At 44.7% G+C, this 23,168-nt stretch overlaps 1 protein-coding gene across 1 annotated transcript; it reads left to right on the top strand.

Annotated features, from left to right (window-relative positions):
* The first annotated feature begins 1,241 nt into the window (after nt 1-1,241).
* Nucleotides 1,242-22,242, top strand: LOC121832981 (DNA mismatch repair protein Msh3-like). Its single transcript, XM_042288507.1, has 6 exons — nt 1,242-1,260; nt 6,441-6,738; nt 11,486-11,594; nt 13,755-13,871; nt 16,580-16,697; nt 22,124-22,242. Exons 2-6 carry the CDS (start codon nt 6,443-6,445, stop codon nt 22,240-22,242), a joined length of 759 nt encoding a protein of 252 aa, XP_042144441.1. The 5' UTR covers nt 1,242-1,260; nt 6,441-6,442.
* Nucleotides 22,243-23,168: the final 926 nt, after the last annotated feature.

The following is a 23,168-nucleotide window of genomic DNA, read 5'->3' as shown; positions in this document are numbered from 1 at the left end:
ATGTTAAACCAGGCACCAGTCCCCAGGCACCAGATCCCCCTTCCAGATACCTCTCATTACCTCGTATCTGTTAAGATTATACAATGCTCGTTTCATCATTACTGATGCATTCCTGTGGCCTTTCGTTGTCACATAGTTTTCATGTTCATGGAGGCACTGTTTGCCCTCGTTTAACCACCAGGTCTTAAAGTCTGGGGGGTCTCAGGGGGTCTCGGACCCCCGCTGATTTTAACGGATGGTCTGAGACCCTCCTCCACAGCCCCAGCATTAGTGAAATCAAAATTATATCTTGCAATAAAATAGCTTATTTTTAGGGATGTGACATTTGGGGATTAGCAATTTGAGCGTTGCAGGAACGGCGGGGACAGAGTCAGCTGTGGGTTTTATTTTATATACATCTAATACATTTCGTCGAAACTCCCCCCCCCCCCCCCCCCCCCCACACACACACACACACACACTCCCCCCTTCTTGTAGGGACACCCTCAACTTACGGGAGACTTCAAGCACTGTTAACCACACTCCCCAATAGTTGTATTGCTCTACTCTCGAGACTTTAAATCGTTGTATACATCATGGCTTGTCCTGCGTGTCGTTAAAAACCATAATTCCTGACTTCTTTGCACTAAATTCCAGTCCCAGCACGTCACTTTCCTGAGGTCGCGTACCTCTGTGGCGATGTCTGGTGGAAGGCTGGCCACGATGTGATGATACTTGGTGCGATCAGCGGTGATCTTCCGAGTCGCGAACTGCGCCTCCACTTGTAAAAACCACAGCTCGGGATCCGCAGGCCAGTACGGTGGGAGCTCGAGGGCGACGACGGAGACGCCTTCCGCAGGGGGCGCCGTGGTTGAGGAGTTAGCAGAAGCATTTTCTTCTTCTTGATTCATCGCAGCGCTTGAGGTCGGGTTTCTCGTTTGTCCGGGTCATCAATGTAGTTTCAAATAATGTTCTACTGAACTCGTTTTATTTTTCTGAGGGACTACACAAGAATAACGACATTAAAACTACGAGGAATGTTCCTGCGTCCTAACCGGGCGCTGCTCGCAAAGCGTCTACAAATGTAAAAAAAAAAAAAAAAAAAAAAATGTAAACAAGGCAAACAAACAAACAAAATATTAACATAAGTAAGCAATTACCGCACTTTTAAACAAGTCAAAGAGCGGTATGTTAACCGATTGCGCGGGAAGGCGACTTTATGATCTCGACAGAAAAGCTTCGTAACCCAACCAAGGGTTTGTGGACTGCACTTCGTGTCAGGTGAGGAACCTCTTTTCGATTGACTAGGACAGGAAAATATTCTGAAATGTTGCTGTAAAAAGACGGTGCTATCACTCTACGGCGCTGTTGCGACCGCAATAAGACGCCGAATGCCTACAACATGGCGCCAAGGCACTGATAGCCTGCTGATAGCAGACGACAATGTTGGTTTCGATTGCGAGTCTAACCGAAAGTAACGTCAAATGCAATGCGTGACCGTACTACAGCTATCGCTTTCGTTTCTTAGAACATTGTGGACAAAAAATACGATTTTGTTTAATAACTTATAATAGAGGAATAATCTCTTTCTGATAAACGTTATCATATCTTCTAATTTGTGTCTTAAACACTCAACAGTGGCTAGAGGGCGCGGTCTACCACCCAAACAAATAAAAAGCGGTCAATGCATTTTATTTCTCTAATTGCACTGGACAGTTTTCACTTTAAATGGCGGCGCGCTTGGTCTCTGTGGTGGCGTAGTTGCGTGGTTTACAAGGTTGTACTAAGACGTCGCGCAGGCCCTCGCAGGCATATATTTCCTCCATCTCACGCACCTCAAAATTCCCACTGGTGAGTGGCAAGGAAAAAAACAGGGCGCTGGCTTCCACAACGCCTCGTGCCCGCTAGATTGGTCCACGACCACTGTCCACGACAGTGATCACTCGAGACCTTTTGGTCTCGAGTGTAGAATCCAGTGAAGACCTTTTGGTCTTCACTGGATTCTGACTGCACATTTCTAAATGACATTGACCATTTACTGAGAACTATTACGTCTTAAAAAACAAAATAATAATAATAATAATAATAATAATAATAATAATAATAATAATAATAGTTTTATTTCTCATCAATGATGAAGTGGCCCTTCCACGCTATTTGGTAACACTTCTAGGTAGATTCGCCTCAAATGCATATCTTTATTTTTAAGTAGAACAACGCACATCCCTGAGGAGGCAGCCAGCACTTGGATGTACGATCTTCTGTTCTTTGGCTGCCTCAGGCTCTCGCAGGCACGTATCCAGAAAAGGGGGGAAGGGGGGAGGAGGAGGAGGAGGAGGGGAAGCATTAAACACGTTTCTTAAAGCGTGCGATATTGCACTACACCTTTTTATAAAGATGTAAAACTACAATACCCCTTCTCGTCACACACGTAGCCAGGGGGGGGGGGGGGGGGGGGCCCTTAAGGCCCCCCCCTCCGAAATCTTCTATTTTGCTGGGGCCTCCTCTCCCCCCTTCCCCTCATACAGCATTTTGTCATGGGCAGCCCCAGCCCCCCCCCCCCCCCCCCCCCCCCCCCCCCAATCAAAATCCTGGCTACGTGCCTGGGCTCTCGACTGTATGGAAGTTGAGCCAATAAACTCCTTCAAACTTTGAGGAATGCGGCGCTTGGGAAACAGTCAAGCCCATTTTATTTACATGTACAACATTAAGAAGTAGACATACATTTCACAAAAATTCCACAGATGTTCTGGGGAGTAGGTCCTTTGTTTGCTCCAAACTTCTAGATCCTTTGCACCACAAGGAGCAGCCTAGATTTTTGAATTCCCTAATAACATCGGCGCGCTGTCAATACTTTGATCAATGCAGAGCGCAAGTCTGTATGCTTCTTTTGCAGGGGTTGTGGCGACGTCAGAACGCCGAGCTCTGATGGGCTCTGTTTGAAGAATAGTGGGTAGACCCCAAAGCAAGCTGCCTTGAGGACTACCCACCATAGACTCGGAGCACATGTTTAGGAAGTGCCACAGTCGTGCGATAATCAGCACCTGCACTGGTGAAGAAATGCATTGATGGGCAGTCGCTGGCTTGCCTGACTGCGTACGTCCCCGCACATATTGAAAACATGGTGATTGGTTTGTCTGAAGTAGAACTGAGCTGTTCCTTTGGTATTGTGGATGTAATGCTCCAGGCATATTCTTAATAATCAATTGAATGCAGTCTGACGCGGAAGGCACCCACACAACAAGGTATCGGGTTGACGAATTCCGTCTCGGTGAGCTAATCATTTTTATTAGCATTCTCTAGATCATATCTGCCGTTGGTTATTTTATTTCTATACGTATACAGAATGTTTTATTTTGCGCCACCTCGGGAATGTGTTTCTTTTGAGGAAAATATTTATTTTATTCACATTATTTCATTGTTGGTGAACATTTGCACTAAACTTGTTCTGTATTCAGTTTATTCTGACTATAATATATTTGCATGACCAACCTTTTTGGGATTGTTTACGGCTTGGAGGGCTTAAGTCACTGTGATATATGGCTGGTTTAAAATATGGAAACGCCGATTTGTTTCGACAGCAGTAGGAGCTAATTAATAGTTATTGACTGCCAAGTTGGTGCATTGCAACGTGACCACAAAATTAAATGCAACGTTACGAGAAAAATAAGGGTTGTGCGAAACCTGTTGCCCGCAGACCAGAAGTTGGCGGTGTATTTAAGAAGCTTGTTATTAATGTTTCAAAATATATACATCTGTTTTTTTTTTTTCTTCTTTTAACTGGAATGTGGTTTAGATGTGTGGCGGTACTTAGACTACATATTTTGTGCACCACTTGGATAAATATGCCTACTATAACGTCGCAATGTCTCCACTTCTCGTTAAAATATGCCTACTATAACGTCACAATGTCTCCACCTCTAATTAAACTAAGTAAAGCACTTAGAATTGTTTAACAAATTAATAGTCAGCACCGGTCAAACAACAAATAACAACCTGGCAAATCTGCAAATAATGCTGTGGAAGTTCAAATAACAATATCAAGCGCGACAAAGGCAGTTGAGTCGGAGCACTATTTTGGTATCTGGAATAAATTAAAGGCAGAAATGTATCCACCACCTTCATCATTTCGTCTGCCAGCCACCCCCAGAAGAACCTTATGGCGTGCAGCTAGAGCTTTAGTTCTCTCGTTAAAGAAGACACTGCCACAAATGCAGTTTTCACAGTTTTGACAGCGCTACAACAAAACAAATCAATCACCGAAACACAGTATCGATTAAGTGAGTGCTAGAACTCAGCAAATGGATAAAATAGGTAAACAATGCAGCCTTTTGTCTCCAAGCATTGTTACCAAGTGCCCACACATGTACGGAAAGCAAGGACGTCGCACTTGTTGCCTTCGCTGTTTTACGCATTAGGATGACATGCAATATAGTTTTAATCACAAACTGTAAAAAAAAAAAAAATACAAGGTAGTTGTATGTTTTTGTTGTTGTGCACTATGCCAGTGGAAGTATAGCATCTTCAATGGCTCAAATGACAAACTGGACTTGCCATCGTTGCGAAAGTTGCACACCAGATGTGCAACTTCTGTAATCTGTTAGGGCAAACTCCATTGCATGGTTTCCATCCTTCCATCAAAGCCAATCAGTGCTCAGCATTCTGACGTCATTACAACCCCTGCGAAAGAAGCAGACGAACTTGCGCTCCACATAGTTTTATTTTATTCCTGTAATAATCATCATAACTGGATGCTCCACACTCGGGGATGATATTTTGTGGCATCTCAGGAGTGAAGAGTGTACGTGCAGAGCTGTGATTGGGTGGCACTCAGTTGGTTGAACGACGTTTTAGCAAACGCCGATTTTTCATCAGAAGACACTTTAGCGAATGGTCAGCCGCCGTGAAGCGGCGTTTACTGGTGGGCCTATTGGGTTAACATTTTTTAATGAGACGCCGCAAACTTTCGCCGCTAGGCGACGTGGACGCAGGGGGGTGGGAGGTTTAACACGCGCCCCAGTTATTTGCTAAAACGTCGGTTTGCTCAAATGACCGCTGTTTTCAAAAACGTCATTCGCTCAAGTGATAATCTGCGCTCAAAGTGTCCGAGCACATGGGTTTGACCTCACTGCCACAGAAAGTTGGTCCCAAGTGTTGGTGGCTCCAGTGAAATCGACGGCACCTAGCGGCTAGAACAGAAGGCTGGGATAGCCGGTTTGCTCGCCAGTCTTTTCGAGCGAATCAGATATTCACAGCGCCTGGCAGCCTAGAGGCAAAGCTGTGAAAGTAGGTACAACACGTGATGAAAATCGGCAATAATACATATATCTTCTTACATTTCATTCTATCACTTTTGGCCCTGTTCACTTCCCCAAAAGTGGCCGTGTAACAATATTGCGTTAGAACGTTTCTCCCTTTGCACAAGCTTACTAGTATTTGCATAGAGTTAATATAATAATCTAGAGGGTAAGGCCCTATGCACTGGGGCAGCTTGGAAACAGCGACGCATAGACGTGAACGTAGGCGGTCCAGTTAGTGGTCCTGATGGGCCAACATTGCTGGCGATGCCTTAATATGCACAAAGAGGTAGCAAAACGTCACCTGTAAGGTCAGTACCTTGTTCTTTTCTAGCTTACTCTGCAGAAAAACACTGGAATCGTGCACTGTATAAAAACGAATCAAGTCGACAAGCACTCGAGTAACTTCAGCTCGTTGCGGCAAAACAAACATGCCTAACCTTTTGTCTGCTTTCTTTCTCCGCTCTTCTGTTGCTCTCTTTCTCATTCTTTCTCTCCAGACCGCCAATGTCGGCGCCTAGGATTTGCCGCATTCTGCTCCCGTCTTTGCCCCCTTGGGTACTAGTGACCGAGATGTACTCGAGCGCAACGCCACCGTTTGTTTTTGCAGTCTCTCCTGCGAGAAATGTGGTGGTGTATTGATGGGGATTGCATATTCTGTTCTTAGTTGTGGGGATTACCATATAATGACAATATTCAGGTGCAGTTCGTAGATTTGACCTGAGTACTGCAAAAACACTTGGCTTGGGCTCGTGACAATCAATGGATTGACGAGCATTCGTGTAGTGGCTCAGTTCAAATCGCTGCAGTGACGGGAATAACCAAACACTAAAACATGTCTGGAACCCAGCATGTGCCCTGTTCCTTGCTAGCCTCAATGCGTGGGTATGGTGAACATTGGCGGCATACAATCGGCACCAAATCACGTGGCTGCTCATTCTGTTTGCGACTTGAGGGGTGAATGGTGCTCGTTTATTTTCAGTATTTTTCTGTGACTGCCATTGCGTGGGGAGACAAACAGATGCGTGTTTCGTAGGTCATGACCCTCAGACTTATTCTGTGCAGTATCTAGTGATGTACAAAAATTATTGTACCACCCCTTTAAACGGGGTAGCCTGTTAGAGCCTAAGGCACAGTGTTTTACTGAACACAATTTCTCTCTAGCCATGGCCCCAAACATCAGAGCCATTATGAGACGCAGAGCGGCGGCAAAGCGGTCTGAAGGTGACGATGGAACCAGCTGCAAGGTTAGAAAAAAACAGTGCACAAAGGCCGATCACGAGGCTGCCTCGACGTCTTCGAGTTGTGCCTCCGCTCCGAGCCACAAGGGGCTCTCGGCCAGAGACCTGAACAAAGTCAGGAACCGGCTCCATGCCCGTTTTTCTGCATCTGGACAAACTTCCGAAGATCCGCTACCCTGCGGCGAAGATGCCGTCGACGACAGCGACAAGAAACAGACCAGGTGGGATACCATAATTCCCGGTCTATAAGTCGCATCTCCCTATAAATGGCTGTTTTCAGAAAAAAAGTTGATATATAAATTGCACCTCTGTGTAAGTCACACTTCTATGTTTCTGTGCTCGGTGCGGTAAAACTGCATCAATAAGGCCACAAACATGTATTATGATTGCGATATATGCACTAGCAGGATCCAGTTACGACGCTCCTGCCAACAAATCAAATGTAAAATATAACCGATGTGGCAAACATGTGCAGTTAAGGTCCATACATATGGAAAACGAAAATGCATATAAGTCGCACCATTGTATAACGGTGCAACTTAAAAAAAGTTAAAGACGTTTACAATTTTTTGTAATGCCGAATTAGAGCGCAGCTCTTGAAGAGGAGGAGCGGGTGGTACGAGGGGAGGGTATGCCCCTCCTCCTTCCCGCTGAATTTAGCGGGGAAAATTTTCTGCTGAATTTAGCGGTAAAATTTTATTCTCGTGATGTCACACGTCGGTACGGTAAATTTAGCGGGAAAATTTTACCCTTGCGACGTCACACGTCAGTAGTATAAATTTAGCGGGAATTGTTTTCTGCCAAATTTAGCGGAAATATTTCCCCGCTAAATTTAGCGGGGATATTGACAATGTTAGATACTTCTGACGTCACGCAACATCACATGTGACGTCATACGTCACATGCTTCCTATAATGATGTCACACGTGACGTCACATGTGACGTCACGAGGGTAACCTTCGTGAGGGTAACCCTTTTGACCCTCTTGAGGGTAACCCTTGTGATACTCGTGAGGGTAACCCTTGCGACACTCATGAGGGTAACTCCCGTTACCTTTCGTGAGGGTAACCCTCGTGTACCTCTTGAAGGTAACCCTCATGAGGGTAACCTTTGTGACTCTCGTGAGGGTAACCCTCGTGACCCTCTTGAGGGTAACCCTTGTGAGGGTAACCCTCGTAACCCTCACGAGGGCAACCCTTGTGGCGTCACACGTGACGTCACGTGTGACATCATTATGGGAAACTTCCCATAATGCAATGCGCGGTTATGCCGACGGCGACACCGACGCTGTCGCTGCTCAAGCCGAAAAGAAGTGCCCGAAAGCTGCGCTTTAAAAAAGAAAAAAAAAACTTGAGTTATACATTGGAAAATATGTCATTTACTAATTTCGAACATGCTGCTAGTCATAAAGACAAAGCAGTTTAAATGTCTAAAACATAGAACGTCTTCATATCTCTGAAACGATGGTCCCTTGTAAAAACAGTTCTTTCTTGTGAAGCACCACGGACGGGGCAATAACACAGTCATTGGCCTTTCCTTCAGTGGCCTGTGCGTCTAGTAGTTTGCTCGTAAGCTTGTCTGTGTTTTTTTTCTACAATGTTGATGTTGTGTAACCTTGCAGTGCATTGGCACTGCAAGGTTGCATGCAAGGTCATCTTCAAACGTTCAGCTGCCTCCATCTCTAACTCCTAAAAGAGTTTGCGTTAAAGTGAAAAGGTGCAATGTATTTGTTGTTTTGCTCTCGTTGCCTTTTCGCGGGTTGCACACACAACATATTTGCGAATATCGTAAAGAAATGACCACGCAGCGAGTGAAAAAATAATTTTATCCCAGTGGGATACTGGTGCTTAGGGGTGGGACGTTTGCAGTAGACTTCAGTATCAGCACGGCCTAGGTAATGAGACCCCAGTGCTAGACTTTCGACATTCATCATTCGAGCGGGACTCGTGTTTGCTGTGTGAAAATGCAAGTTTCAGTTGAATACTGACGCAGCGCTGGACTCCAATCTGTGTCCCACGCTGGCCCCTGGTGGGTGGCACAGAAAATCCAGCATTACGCCCTTATAATTTACGAAATGTTGGGTGCATGTGGTACGGGCATCGAACAAGAAGACAGAAGAAGGGAAAGTTTCCTTGCCAGGCTGGGTTTTCCAGTGAAGCTGCACCCAAAGCTTTAAAGATGAGGATTTGACTGCTTTTCTGCCCAGTGTCATATTGGTTCCGTCAAGCTGCATTGTCACATTTTTGTTTTGTTGAGGCTCGTCATGGACCCAGCAGTGGCGTGGACCTGAGATTAGCCCGATTTCAGAGTGGGAAATTCAAACTATCTTCATTTGTGTTTGACGGATGGAGTTTAACGACACGTTACCCTTCCTGAATGTGTCTGGTTAATGCTGGTTCACACGCCTGCGTTTGGCGCCAACTAAGTGAGCTCGTGCCTTTTTACGACGAGAGAACACACTGGCACGTTGGCACCACCTATGAGGTGGCCCTGGAACTGCATTTCACTAGAGTGAAGGTCTTATAGCATTTGTGAGATCAAACATATATATTGTCTATGGCAAATGGTTTTTGATAACATTGTCAGAAGTTTTTCACGGCCACAATGAAAGAATGATGCGCGAAAGAAATGGGAAAATATACGGAAATCGCGGGCATTCCACGGCTACCTGTTATGCAGTATCTGCGTGGTCTCTGATCGTAAGGGGATCACTTATCTGCACGACAAACTTGGTTGCAACCAAACACAGGTGTGTGAACCAGCCTTTACGGTTACTTTGCAGTTATTCATGGAATACCGCATCGCGTCGAGACTGTGGGTGCCGTTGTTGCCCACCTGCTACTCAGTTCAATCCCAATTCGATTGCACCACTACCCACCAAACATTTCAAGGTGGGGATCAAAACAAGTAGCGTACATCAACAGACTCTGGATTAATGTGGATTAAAAAAACCGCATCATACGCTTGCAGGTGTGCTCCTGACATCCCAAAATTACAAGCGGTGTTCCAGCCGATTCTGCGCAACAGACTAGGCTGGAACCTGTCGTTTTCTCTTCCCGATTCTGCTCAGCAGACTAGGCTGGAACCTGTCGTTTTCTCTTTCCGATTCTGCGCAGCAGACTAGGCTGGAACCTGTCGTTTTCTCTTCCCGATTCTGCGCAGCAGACTAGGCCTGTCGTTTTCTTTTCATTCTCGCTTAACACAATCTTTCCCTGAAATGACTTTACACCTCGTTCCTCAAGTACATGGATGCGATTCATTTCAATTTTATTTCGAGCCTATTTGCCCTCTTTCTGTACGCAACATCGGACTTGATTGAGCGAAGCGAGGACGGACTTATGGCAGCCATTTGCCTGGAACTCTAGTCACATTTAGTTCCTTGTTCCCACGGAGCCGGTTGCATGATCTCACAACCTCTCCTGCGGCTACTTTAATCGCCGGGCGGTCAGGCTGCTTAGTGTTTTAATTAGGGGTGTGCGAATACTCGAATTCGAATCGAATAGAAAGTTCCCGAATAATTCGATCCGCGAATCGAATTCTTCGGTCACTCGAATATTCGATATATTCGGCCAAAGACGCGCGGTCGCCGCGGAGCTGACACAAAAAAAAGCCGTTTTTCCCCCCGATGTAAGCGCCGTGTTGTTAGACAAACCATGCGAAAAACAGCTCTTGGTCCTACCATTTCACAAAAATCTAACGCACAGGTTAGTAAAAAGAAAAGTAACGAACGCCATGAACTTTATAGTACGCAGATTTACTCACGATCGTGATACAACCTACCCTTGAATCACAACCGAAACATCCCGTTTGCGCCGCTTCCAGAGAGGAATTGTTGGGAGGCCGAAATCCCGCGCCATGCCTAATTCTTTTCACGAGTAAAGCCCCTCGTTTCAAATTGAAGCACCGATGTAAAACACACTTGCCGCACTCACAGAAATCGGCGACTGCACGATCACAGAAAGATAAACACGCCGATAAAACCAGCCGAGTTATCGTCGTCGTTCTTTTGGAACCTCGAGCCACAAATTCTGATTCGGAACGAAACGGAACGGGAAAATAGTGTGCCTAGATTTGAGAGGGTTTCCAACCGTTCGATAGCCGCGTTTGAATTACGAACTGCGAGAAGGTGACGAAAAAACGAAAGCGTCGATCGGGATCGGGCAGGCAGGCAGGGCAGGGAGACTAGGCGTCGTTGCCCTTCTGTTTGCTCGCCTTTTTCCTCGCGACAACACAACACATGCGCACTTACGACCTATCTGCACTGGAGCCGTCTCCGTGGTTTCAGTTTTGCTTGCTCCCTCTTTTAAATCTAGGCTCTCTAAAACAGAATAGATAGACGGAAAAATGGATGCATAGCGGCAGTTGGACGGTGTCTTGCGCCACCTAACCACGCTTTTTTTTTTCTTACTTCAGATTATATTGTTTAAGCCTGTTTACTAAGATTTAACACCTATCTGTTTATTTACGTGAAATAACATCCCGGGTGCCCTTTTTCTTCCTTAAAATGAAAACCAAATATTGCAAAATGCCCTTTTTCTGAGATATGCAAACATTTATAAAACAAAAAGTCGCGGTGTTAGGTTGGGCTTAAAAAAGGCATGCGTGGCTTCGGTTTTTTTTTTTTGTGACGTTTAGGGAAGATAGATTATATTTGTGCCATAAAATTGGATCTTTAGTGCCCAACATCCAACAGCTACTGCTTTTATTACTTTTTTTTCACCAGAATTTTTTTACATTTTAGCTTTTGTTCTGCACAAGATGCATATTCTGCAACAGGTGCATACTCTACACATATAATAATCTCATTCGCAGCACACTTTGAAGAATTACTACAAATAAAATCATTATTCGATATTCGATTCGATATTCGGCTTTTTTTTCTTGATTCGATTCGGTATTCGATTCGAAAACTACTATTCGGTATTCGCACACCCCTAGTTTTAATTGATGCCGCTCATATGTTTCCAGCTACACGCCACTTGAGAGCCAAGTGATCGCGATCAAGGCGCGCCATCCAGACACTGTCCTCATGGTGGAATGTGGCTACAGGTTTCGTTTCTTCGGGGAAGACGCCGAAGTGAGTCGCCGTTTTTTTTTTTTGTTCAACATCCCTTGCCAGAATAATCAGAGTGACGCATTTGTAGGTCTTGGAAACCAATTGGCCTACGTGTTGTCAGTCTATGCCAGCAGTTTTCAAATGGGGGTCCGCTGAGGAGGTTATAATGGGCAGGAGGTGGCGCCCGTATTCTCGATATATGGAGCAAAGTGTAACGGAAGTACCGTAGTCGTGCCCACAAAATGTCCCTTCTGTCTCACGGCCAATAGACAAACTCGGTTAATTGGCGCCACCATGTATATGGGGCAAACAACCGCGTTGCCATTGCCGTGACAATGAGGTTGTTTGCCCCATATTTAAATGGCAGCATCCACTGAATCGGTATGGAAGTGGGAATATTCAGAGTCCAACACTTGACTGGCCAGTAGGATATCGGCGCATGGTGGACGCTCTAGACCCAGTGCCGTGGGCGTCGTCTAGAGCGAGTAACCATAGTGCGGCTTTGGAAAGCGAGCATGTCGGGTGCTGTGTGGGTGAACGCTGGAAATGGCACCGGGTCAAGAGTGCCATAAAAGTTCTGTTTCCAGCACGCATTCGTTGCCTTCTGTTGTGCTGCAAATGCGCGTGCCCATCAAAACTTCTTTGGATGCTTTCATTGTATTGAAAGCCAGCCATGACAGCGGTCAGACGAAGCAGACCGCAGCCACGGAGCAGGCGTAGCTAACCTTAGCCCAGCATGGCCGACCAAGCTGATTGAGTGTCGAGCAGACGATGAGAGCTCCGTCAGAGTGCGAGGCAGTCGGGATTGAGTTCTTCTTCCGGCGTCGCCGAGCGTGGCGTTATGCCGGGTCCTGGGGTATTTGAATTTTCTTAAGGTCCATGGATTCGTTGGGGGTCCCTAAAAACATTCTTAGGGTCCCCAAAGCCCTTGACCATCAGTCAAACCTAGCTATAAAACTTGATTTGTATTGATGTTATCTGTTTCACAAAGATAAATGTACCAAACCATATGCTCTGAGCAAGTAGGGTTGATTATTCTTTGTTTCAGAACTTCGAAGTTCGTTTGCATGCATGCAGTTTTTTTCATTTATTTTTTGTCATTATAATCATACTATACTGCCCACCTTCCCTTGGTGGATAGTGGATAGGAACCCTTATCACTTCCACTAATTCAGAAGGGGTCCCTGAAACAATGAGTAGAGCAGTGTAGTTCACAATAAACAGATTTGCTCAATGCATGTAATTCCCTTTCTTGAGACCTGTGTTGTAGGACACAGCTCACTAGGAGTAGTCTAGTAAAGAAGCAAAATAGAAGTAGGATATTGTATCCCATCCTTGTATGGACATCTGACACAAAATATGCACCAGTCGCCTAGCTGTGTTTGGAGATTTGTGCTTGTCCTTTGTCCCCCTTGTTCCCCTTCTCCAGGGATTATCTTTATTCTTGTTCAGCTCGCTTGCACCTTTGCATTCATTGCATTATCATCAGAAAAAAGTCAGTCTTATGTGACATGTAAAAGTGTGAGCCTATATATTTAAGTAAGAATTTCTTGAGCCAAAGGATTTTTTAAACCACTGCAGAATTAAAATTAAATATAGAAGCTTTACAAAAACTACTTTGTGGCCAGATGCTGTGATGGACCGGGTGGCTAGATGATCTAGACCTTTCATTCCTAAACTGGGTTCCTAGAAACCCAGCAGTGTCTCTTACGACCTTTTACTTCTGAAATATACAAAGTTTCATTTTTGATTGCACACAACCATAAAAAAGATAGTGAGGGAAGCACAGAGTACTCTTTAAAGGTGTCTTCCGTGGCCGACATGGCACTGAACACTCTTCCACTTGTGGCATTGAGTGAGTATTGCGGAGTCATTTGTGTCGAGGGTGTTAGACAACAGGGAGTTAGTTTACCTCAAGGGCTGTTTTATGTCTCTGCTGCAGATGAACAATCCAGCCAGTGTGGTGCGACTGCTAACCCGAGGTCCTTAACATGCGTCACACTGCAGTGATTACACGAGCACATGCCGGTACGATTATGGTTCAGATCGAAACGGGCAGGGGTGGGGATCGATCCCAGGACCCCTGGGTTTCGCAACGCGTGCATTGTCGTCATAATGAAACTGAGAGCGGTCACCTCCTTTGCGACACATTGTGACAGTTTGTTGCACCTTGTGTTGCAGTTGGCATCGAGGGAGCTTCACATCATGTGCACTCAGAGTCACCACTTTCCGACAGCCAGCGTACCCGCCCACCGCGTCGGAGTCCACCTCGAGCGCCTCGTCTCTCTCGGCCACAAGGTGTGCATTCTCAAAACGGGATTATGCCTCGAAAGATCCTTAATCATTATGTTGACGCATATCATAATTGCGAAGCTTGCGAAGACAAGGACAAAAGGAGAACTGGACAGCACTGTGCACTTATTTTCATTCGTTTAATCGCGGGAAACGACAAAACTGTGTTTACTGTGCCCTTGCAGCACTCTCGGCCAATCCGATGCCTTGTCACTGCTTGCAAGAAAGTGATAAGGTCGTAAGCAAGAGTATTGAAGCTGATGTAATCAAAAGATTTGCTACAGCATATGTCAGTGTAGCCCTTCTTGAACTTGCAGGTAAGCAAATGGCAATCTTGCAAATGGTGGTGAGGCGTCGGATTGGTTGAGAATGGTGCAATGGCACAGTGTATATATACTGTAACATCTCGAGAGATGCCTCACCCGCAAAAAGTAACCCACCCCTAATTTTGGCGTGGTTTTCAGTTTTTTTTTTAAGAACACCGAGGGATAGTCGCTTTGTACTCAGTGGAGTGTCCGTGCCAATGGTGACACCAGCGGAAATTGGGTTATAGTTACCTGTGGTGGAAGATAAGCAAACATTGCTGACTGGAAAGGGCAATGATCCCTGCTTCATTGCTCCTCGTCCAAGGTAACATGCTTGACAGGTCACTTGATCTAAAAATAGCATTTCTTTCAACGTTTCTTGATTGTACACTGAAAGTTAGCCCACTCCTTGTTTTCACTCGATTTACTCTCGATTTCAGGTGGGCTGTTTCCCTAGATATTACGGTAGTTTCTTCTTTTCCCATAATTAAACAGTTAAAAGTTAGTGCACAATAGTGTGCAGTTCTCCTTCATTTGTTCTTGTTTTTGAGCGCTACCATGCATTCTATATGTCGGCACCAACTAGTTGAACAATCAACACATCATAGAGTCTGGTGAGGTAATTTACCCTCAAGCGGTAGCATGCCCCCTCTTTGTGTCCCCAAAGGAAAACACTGAAAGGTGTCCTGTTCTTAGTTTGGACAATTTGGGAGATGCAGTGAACGATTCGATTCGATTCTTGACAACTGTAGCAGTGAACACGAGCACTGCACAGCACACCGGAAAGCTTTGAATTTGCAAGGAATTGCAGTTGAGTTTGTCAGGGGACAGCATGAACTGCTACGAAGCACTAGCTGGAGTCAATAAAACCTGCCAAGGTAAGCATCTAGTTTAGCATGTTTTCCTTTTACCATATTTTCCAGTCTACAAGTCACTCCCGTTTGTAAGTTGCACCCTCCTAGAAACAGCTGCTTTCAGGATGAAGTTGGTGTACAAGCCACACTTACATATATGTACGGTTGACATGCATACGTCTGTTACACTTGCAATATATGTGCAATGAAAGCAGGTTTCAATATTTTCATCGACAAATCGAGTGAGAAATATAACCTCCGTGGCTAATTTCTGCAGTTAAGGTCTATACTCGTAGAAACAAATGCACATAAGCCGTGCATTGTTGTGTAAAAGGAGCCGACAAAAAGTTTTGAAAAAGAAAACCAACTTAAACACCGGAAAATATGATGCATATGCGTGTGGGAAATGTGCATTTGGTTCTTTGTCGTGCCGAGACCCCTATGAACCATTTCAATGCATTATTACATTTCTGTGTTCAAAGTTCTTCAGGCTCCTAATGGTTCACCGTTCAAGCGTCCATTGCCAGTGACTACTTTGGTCAGTTCTACTGCTTCACATTAGTCATTATACATTCTGTTTAAGCAGCCAGGGAATTTGAAGACAGAATTGTAGGACTGGGAGCAGAATGGACGTGGTTCTCACAAAAAAAATTTCTGCATGAGGGCCCATTTGCGTTAACCTGCTAATGGAGCAGAATGGGCGTTTCTCTGACAAAGGAAATTTCTGCACGAGGGTCCGTTTGCGTTAACCTGCTCTGAGAGCAACACACGTTGGTGTCAAAAGTTAAACTAAACCAAGTCAATTTGCTTTTTCAGTTGAGCTTCGCTTTTTAAATTTGCCCTCACTTTTATGGAATAATTTTGATTGACAGCTTAAGAAACACAGGGCATTGCCTACATTTATGCTTCTTGAATTGGGGTTCATTCTTCAGCATTCTTATAAGCTAAGGCCGCGATCTAACTGGCTCCAAAGCAAGAGTTAGGTTCTCAGGAGTTGCCCTGCGTTAATATCTTTCTGTTTTTTTGTTGTTGTTATTTTAAAGAATGTTTTTTTTTACTCCCAGCCTTTCACTTGTGATAGACTACAACTAGTATGTTTGTTTAATTCACTTACGTCGGTCTACACTAATGCCGGAAGTCTAGGCGCATTTTAGGGCAGCATACTCCCAGCGTGCCTTTGGAGGTAGGCTTCCATCGTACAGTGTGTCAGGCAGTGCACACTGGGGCTACACATGTACGAGAAGCATAGTTCAATGAAATCAACTCACCGTAGTCTTACGGCCTGTTCACACATACACTACACTGTTAACTCACCAGTGCTTAAATACATAGCACCAACTTTCCTCTATACTCAGCGCTGAGTCAGTGCTGACACTGACATTGGCTTAGTGCTTACTTAGTTTTATTTCAGCGCTGTGCCTAAGTGATAACCGGCCTTTACCGAGGAGTGGTCCACTCCTCGGTTTGAGAGCGAATTGTTTTGGTGTTTGTGAGCTTCGTTCTGGTGCTTCGCAGGCCTGAGTTGCCTTCACTCTTTGGTGTTCTTCGTGACCAGGTGGGCATTGTGCGGCAGACAGAGTCTGCTGCGCTCAAGTCGGTCGGTGCATCGAAGTCGACGGTGTTCTCAAGGGAGCTCTCTGCTCTCTTCACCAAATCAACGCTCGTTGGAGAAGGTATGGGACCGAGCGTCTCTCTCGAGACTGTTCTGCATCTTCATTTCTTCCAGTTTGTGTCTTGTATTTTTGCGCACAGTGCTTACGTTTTAATTGAGAATCCTTTTTTTTTTGCTCGCAGGATAATTTTGAAACGAGATGTAATGTCACGGATGGAGCATATATTCGTTATCATATACAGTAAACTTTCACTTGAGCGAACTTCAAGGGACCCAAGAACTAGTTTACTTTAACTGAAAATTCACTAAACTGAATATACTCGCTAGAATATGGAACAGCATAGGGCACAGCATACATCGAGTCAAAATTGTGAAATGGAATTTATGGAGTCATTTACATCGACATATACACAGTGCATAACAGTTACGTTGCTGCCTTTCTCACTTTGGAAAAAAATTTGTAATTTTCACTTACACCGGCGCTTTTAAAGTGCGTGAAGTAACAAAGCTGTCCAGAGAGTCAATTTTTTTCTTTGCACTTCCTCTGGCACAGCTTCTTTCTGTGGGAGCTATACCATAACAGCATTGTTTACTGGCTTGAAATATCCTGATCAGAGTCGTTTCCTGTTGGGATTAGATTGCAGCTTAAGCTTCCTTTAAGCTTCGACTTCTGCTTCAGTATCATTGACAACGTCGACGATAGAACTGTCGATTATGTTTCTGCTATACTTTGTTCCACTGTAACTTGGCAAACGATGAAGACTACAGTCCATGTTAGCCAGTCGGCGTGTAGAGGGAGACGCCTGGTTACAATCTGACTCGCTAGTCAGACGCAGTGCTTAGGAAAAGATGTTTTTGTACAAAATTTGAGTTACGGGCTAATCTTCTAGGGCATGGTTTCTCAAACTTTTCAATCTCGGGGGGAGCCCCATTCGCCATGGATGGCAACCGAGGAATCCCTTTCAGTCTCAGCATCAATCTAGTAAGGTAGTGCAGAAGCTTACAGACGTTGCAAACAATAGTGTACAAACTGGGGAGCAGATGATACATAGTTAGGCATCAATGGATGGCTCACGTCTGATAAAAGGCCGTTGAAACTGCAAAAATACCTATCTTTGAGGCAGGGGTGGTTGAGGAAATTGGGGAGCTTGGAGGTCACATAAGGGTGCTCTAGGGAACCCTTCAGTTAGTAGAAATCCAGTTTGAGGAGCCATGTTTTAGGGCGATAAAAGCGATGTCTGGCGTGCACAAAAGAGGGTCTGTGTATAATCTGCTCTGGCAGGTAAGTTACAGTAGGCTCGCGATAATTCAAACTCGGATATTTTATACTTCTGGTTAACCCTTTAAAGGAGCTGTGCAACGATTTTAACGTTGAAAGAATTGGCCTCTTCTGCTTTTGATATTGTTCACCTTGTCACAAATGACAGAAAACACACCTCCTTTCATCGAAATGTTGCGATTCCGCCGCGTAATAGCGAGGCAAAACTTAGAATATTCCCCGACCTGCAGCCGCGAGCGGCGGCCATGAGAAACGCTTGGCGTGACGTCGATGGGGAATCTTGTAGAAACATACCAAGTTGTGCGAATACCTGCTCGATAAAAGGTAACTTTTCTATAAATCTTGTCGTTCCAACATATATATAAATGCGTCAAAAACCTGGTATCATCTACAAAACTTTTATTATATGGAGTTTTAGTGGCGCCATCTATCCTAGGTCCACAAAACCGTCAGCTCTCTGCTACCGCGAACAGCTGCCAGAAGCCGGAGGGGGTGGGGGACAGGGTCGGACGGGTGCCGGACCCGGATGAGACTTTCCTCCTTTCACCGGCGGCGCCCGCCAGCACGTGGTCATGCGGTCGCGAGCGGATGAGTTCTCGCCGCTCACTGATGGTTCTAAAGAGAGAACTTTTCCGGAACACCGCGCCTACCCCATCAACGTCACTGCGCACATGACTCGGAAGACGACGTACGGGTTGAGAGGCGACAAAAACCTGGATCTTTTTCATTTTTTAAAATAAAAACTAGGGTATCCAGGCAAAATATGTTTTTTGTACTTCACTTCAGAAGTGTCGGGCATCAACTTCCACAATAATTTAAGCAAAGCCCTGAAATTGTTGCACAGCTCCTTTAATTAAGTGCCTTGGACGAGCTGAGCTCGTCGGCCGCTTTTTGGCTAAAAATGCCGTGGATGAGCTCAGCTCATTCAGTGTTTTTTTTTTTTTGTAGCCCTCACTTTCATGGACGAGCTAGGCTCGTCAGAGTAGTTTGTGGCGCTGATTATAGATGGCAGCACTCGTTTTAGTTGGCACATTTTTTTTTCTGCCGCGGCTAATTTTTGGGTAATAAACTTTTGAAATTTTATCTGTATTACTAGAAGAATAAAACTTCTAAATTAAAAAAAAAATGGCACTTTTAGGTTACTTTTTAAAAAAAAAGGGCCACTTAAAGGGCAACTCCGCTTCATTTTTGGTTTTGAAAAAACAATGCAGTCCTCTTCAGTATCGCCTAGGAAGACCACACATGAAATCTTACGACGCAGTTCTGTCTAAATGTTTCTTAAACGGTCCTGCAAACTTTGCAACTCGCCAAGTTGCCGAAATCGGCTGACTTGAGCGGGCGAATTCAGGCGCAATCAACTGCGCAGTCAAGGCTACGGCACGGGCGGAGCCAACATTAAGCTAAACGCCATCTACATGGCCCCCTTTTGCTTGTTTTCACTTCTCCGGGCGAGCGTAGCGCATGACGTCAGCAACGTTGCCTCTCGGCGCTCAGCAGTGTCCACGTGATTGGCGTAACGCGCCTGCGCAACGCGTTTCTTGGGAGCCGTCCGGCCGCCCGCCGTGGTCCCGCCGTTACCGCCGTCTTCCGCGTCACAACCGCTGTCGTCGTCTCACCGATTGTGATTATTGTCTCTCGGAGTTTCGTCCACACTACGGACACCACGTGCGCGCACACTTATGCCGCAGTTGTGCAGACGTCGTCGAACGCCGTAGACACCAAAACGTGGCGAAGAGTGCAATGCAGAAGACACTCGCGCCTGCCACACGCCCGCCCCAATCCCGCCCGTCGTGGGGCCGAGGATCACGTGACACATCTCGTACCACGTGATGGCCATGTACTTGGCGACCCGAAACCAATGTTGCCTGGCGGAGCCGAAGTTTCGGTTTCGATTTCCGCTCGGGTTTAAAATCAGATTTAAAAATATATATCCCATTTTTCGCGAAGCAAACGATGTAGTGTGTTTTACTAGGACTTTTTAATTCGAAATCAATCATTATCCCGAAATCTTCGGAATTGAGCAGAGTTGCCCTTTAAGGGGTTAATTAAAACAAATTTTAAAATTTCGGTAGTCCCGCTTTGTTTTCAGTGTATTTAAAGTCCTTGTCTTTTTTCCACACTTTTACATTTCAAGTATACTTTTGTTCTCATGGCCCCGTTAGGCACGCTTCTTTCTGAGCACTGGTGCTGTGGAGAAGCAATAACCACAAAGCTCGTTTCCGCGGGTGTCGCTGCTCTGCAGTGCACCGGTGCTGGGTAAGAAGCGCGCTCAACGTGGGTAATAGTCCACAATAGACAACCTTTTTTGCTGGATGAACAAACCTAATTATGTTTTGAAGTGTCATGTGCTCCTAAACAGCCCACGATAGACAACATTTCTGAGGGGTGAATGAAGTTATACATTATGATTAGTAGGTCTGTGTAGAGGGAGTAATCAAATGTCTGCTTTGTACGTGTAGCCATCCACATAGAAAAGCATAACTTTTTCTTGCATCATATTTAGATGCATTTTTGATAAATCAAACGTTTGATATTTGAAGCAATATTTGTGGCTTCCTGGAGTTTGAATTAATGAGACTCTAGTGTAGCTTTGTTGAGTGCACTTCTCACCATGCCCTTGTGTATTGCAATAAAGCAACAACCACGAAATAAGCTTTGCAATTTTGCTTATCCTGCTTCTCCGCAGCACACCCGCATGCTTAAAGGGAAGCACTCCCCCTGAGCAGGACTTTAAACACGCGGGTGTCGGGTATATTAAAAAAAGCGAAACTTGGTGAGTGTTAATGTAACAGATCTTAGTTGCAGTAAAAATTTCTGAATAAAACTGCAGCTAATATTTATGGTAGACTGCAATATTCTGGCGATATTTTTTTCAAATGCGAGATTAAGCGAAGGTACTCGCAAGAAAATTTGTGTGAACTGCTGTTTAGGTTTATTTTTATTTCAATGCTCTCGTTTAGTTGTCACCTTTGGAATACCACAACAGTAGGCATGTTTCCTAGTTGGATAGGCAAAGACATGAAAAGTAACATAATATAATATTCTGAGTGTTATTTGTTCGAGGTACAGTCAATAGAATAAATTAAAGATAAATTAACTGACGCAGTGGAGGAAGCTTGGGAATTAACTAGTTTGACTAGATTGTTTTCATAAGGCATACTTATCGTTCACTTGTCAATCTTTGTTATCTTGAAATTTTACATACAAAATGTCATTGATGTTCATAATTCATTGACAAGAGTTCTTTTTTTTAAAACTGAGTTAAGATTTTCAGTTTTATTACAACTTTTTGAACTTCAATGAAACACCAATTTGTGTGCTCAAGATTATTCTAGCATTATTTCAGTGGAATATGCTATTTGGTTTACATTTTATTTCACACATAAAATAACCAGTCACAGCAGTCCATACTGTCCTTCATCGATTAGCATCTTGTTGCCATGCCTAGTGCTTCTATGTGCAACTAAACAGTGAGTGCTGTGTTCGAGGCAAAAGCAATCAGTCCTGCCGTACAATTAGTGCGAACGAAAGTTTCCACAGAAGTGTGAAGGTAAAGTAGGCATGTTTCCTAGTTGGATAGGCCAACACATGAATATTAACATAATATAATATTGTGTGCGTGTGTGTGTGTGTGTGCTTTAAAAGTACTTTTTTTTCGCTTCATAATGAGATGAGCTTGTGGCTGCTCCAAAAGGTGCTGCAAGACGACTCATAGCCAATCACATCACTGTAGTAGGTGCTTGATGGAGACATGCGATGTGTGGAAAAAGCTTTTGTGTTTGGGTAGAACTAGATTTTACTCCAGGTTTGCATCCCAAACAGGTTTTATCAGTGAGCATTTTCAAAGTTGTTTCTGTTGTAGTCATAAAAACAAGCTGTCATAATATTTCACAAAAGCTGCCTGTTCTTAATGAGATGCTTGCTGTTGAAATTATGCGCAAAAAAGTAGTTTTTGCATGTGTCGATCATCCCGGCGTGCTGTAATCTACAGTGTCTCGTTTTCTCAGAGCACACGAAACCTGGAAAGCTGGAGACTCCCGAATCATAAAATTGGACGGGAAAGAGTACGACTCTTCTCCGCATTTCAGTACGAACAGCAAAAACCATAAACCTTACTCTCTGAATTTTCGTCGATCACGTAATCCGAAAACAGAGAACCCCAAGCACAACCGAGTTGCATGTCATGTCCGTCACACATTTTTCGACAGATCTGCAGTTGAGTGGACAGTGCCAGTCCACGGGTGCCTACCTGGTGTCGGTCGGCGAGTCTGAATGCACCACACCAAACCACGTCCTCGTCGGAATCGTGGTATGTGACGTCGTCTGATTTGCTCGAGCCAATCTCAATTTATGTGCGGACGGCGGTGTCAGTTACGTAGACCGAAGCTAAAGTCACTGGATCTTGGGTAAGTAGCACCAGGTCGTGTGGTCACCATTTTGGTCCACGGAACAAGCAGCTTTTTCTCGACCTCATGGTGAACCGATCCCAATTCGGGGTGACGGGTTACTTTATGAAGACATCGGTTGGCCACACGTCGGCGAGACGAGTGCATATCTTTGCACTGCCACAACATGCGGTGTAGGTGCCCGATAGAATTAAAAAATAATTTTCTGGAGGTAAGTTTGTTTCGTATATAGTGCCAAAGACGCGTATTTATGCAAGGAACGCTTTCAGTGAGATGGATGACCCTTTTGAAGCTTCGAAGATTTGAAAGAATCAAAATGGAGATTTCCCCGGCAACAGATGCCATTCAGCAAATCGCCTTGCTAGGATTTGGTTGTCTGTATGCTAGTATCTGCTTTGTATACAGCTAGCAGGCAGGGAAGGCAATGGTGCTAGCTTTTCAGGATCCAGTGACATTAAAGGGAAGCTGAAGAGGTTCTGGAAAGAAATTAGAGGTGAATTCTAACGTATGTTTGTTCTGTGAATTTGAATATCACAAGCATTTGACCCAAACACATCAATAGATGCAAGAAAAACAAAAAAAACCAACTGCTGGGTGTGACGTCGTACCCAGAGGTTTCAATTGCCTTGCGCATGCTGCTTGTGAAGGCATGCGTTCAGCTTTTCTGACTGTTTAAGTCAGCTTGCAAAATGTGTGGGAAATGTTGAAATCCCTGTATAATATGTCACAATTGTTTCCTTGCTCTGAACATGCTGGGGCTTCAGCAGTATTTTGAAAGTGCTGTTGTGGCTACTTGGCGCACCAATTTGAGATAGAATTTTGATATTCGTTATCCCGAAGGCCAAGT

This window comes from Ixodes scapularis, unplaced genomic scaffold, assembly GCF_016920785.2.
Source record: "Ixodes scapularis isolate PalLabHiFi unplaced genomic scaffold, ASM1692078v2 PGA_scaffold10__122_contigs__length_95168666, whole genome shotgun sequence".
In the NCBI taxonomy this organism is placed as follows: Eukaryota; Metazoa; Arthropoda; class Arachnida; order Ixodida; family Ixodidae; genus Ixodes; species Ixodes scapularis.
This window is presented reverse-complemented; position numbering and strand designations above follow the sequence as displayed.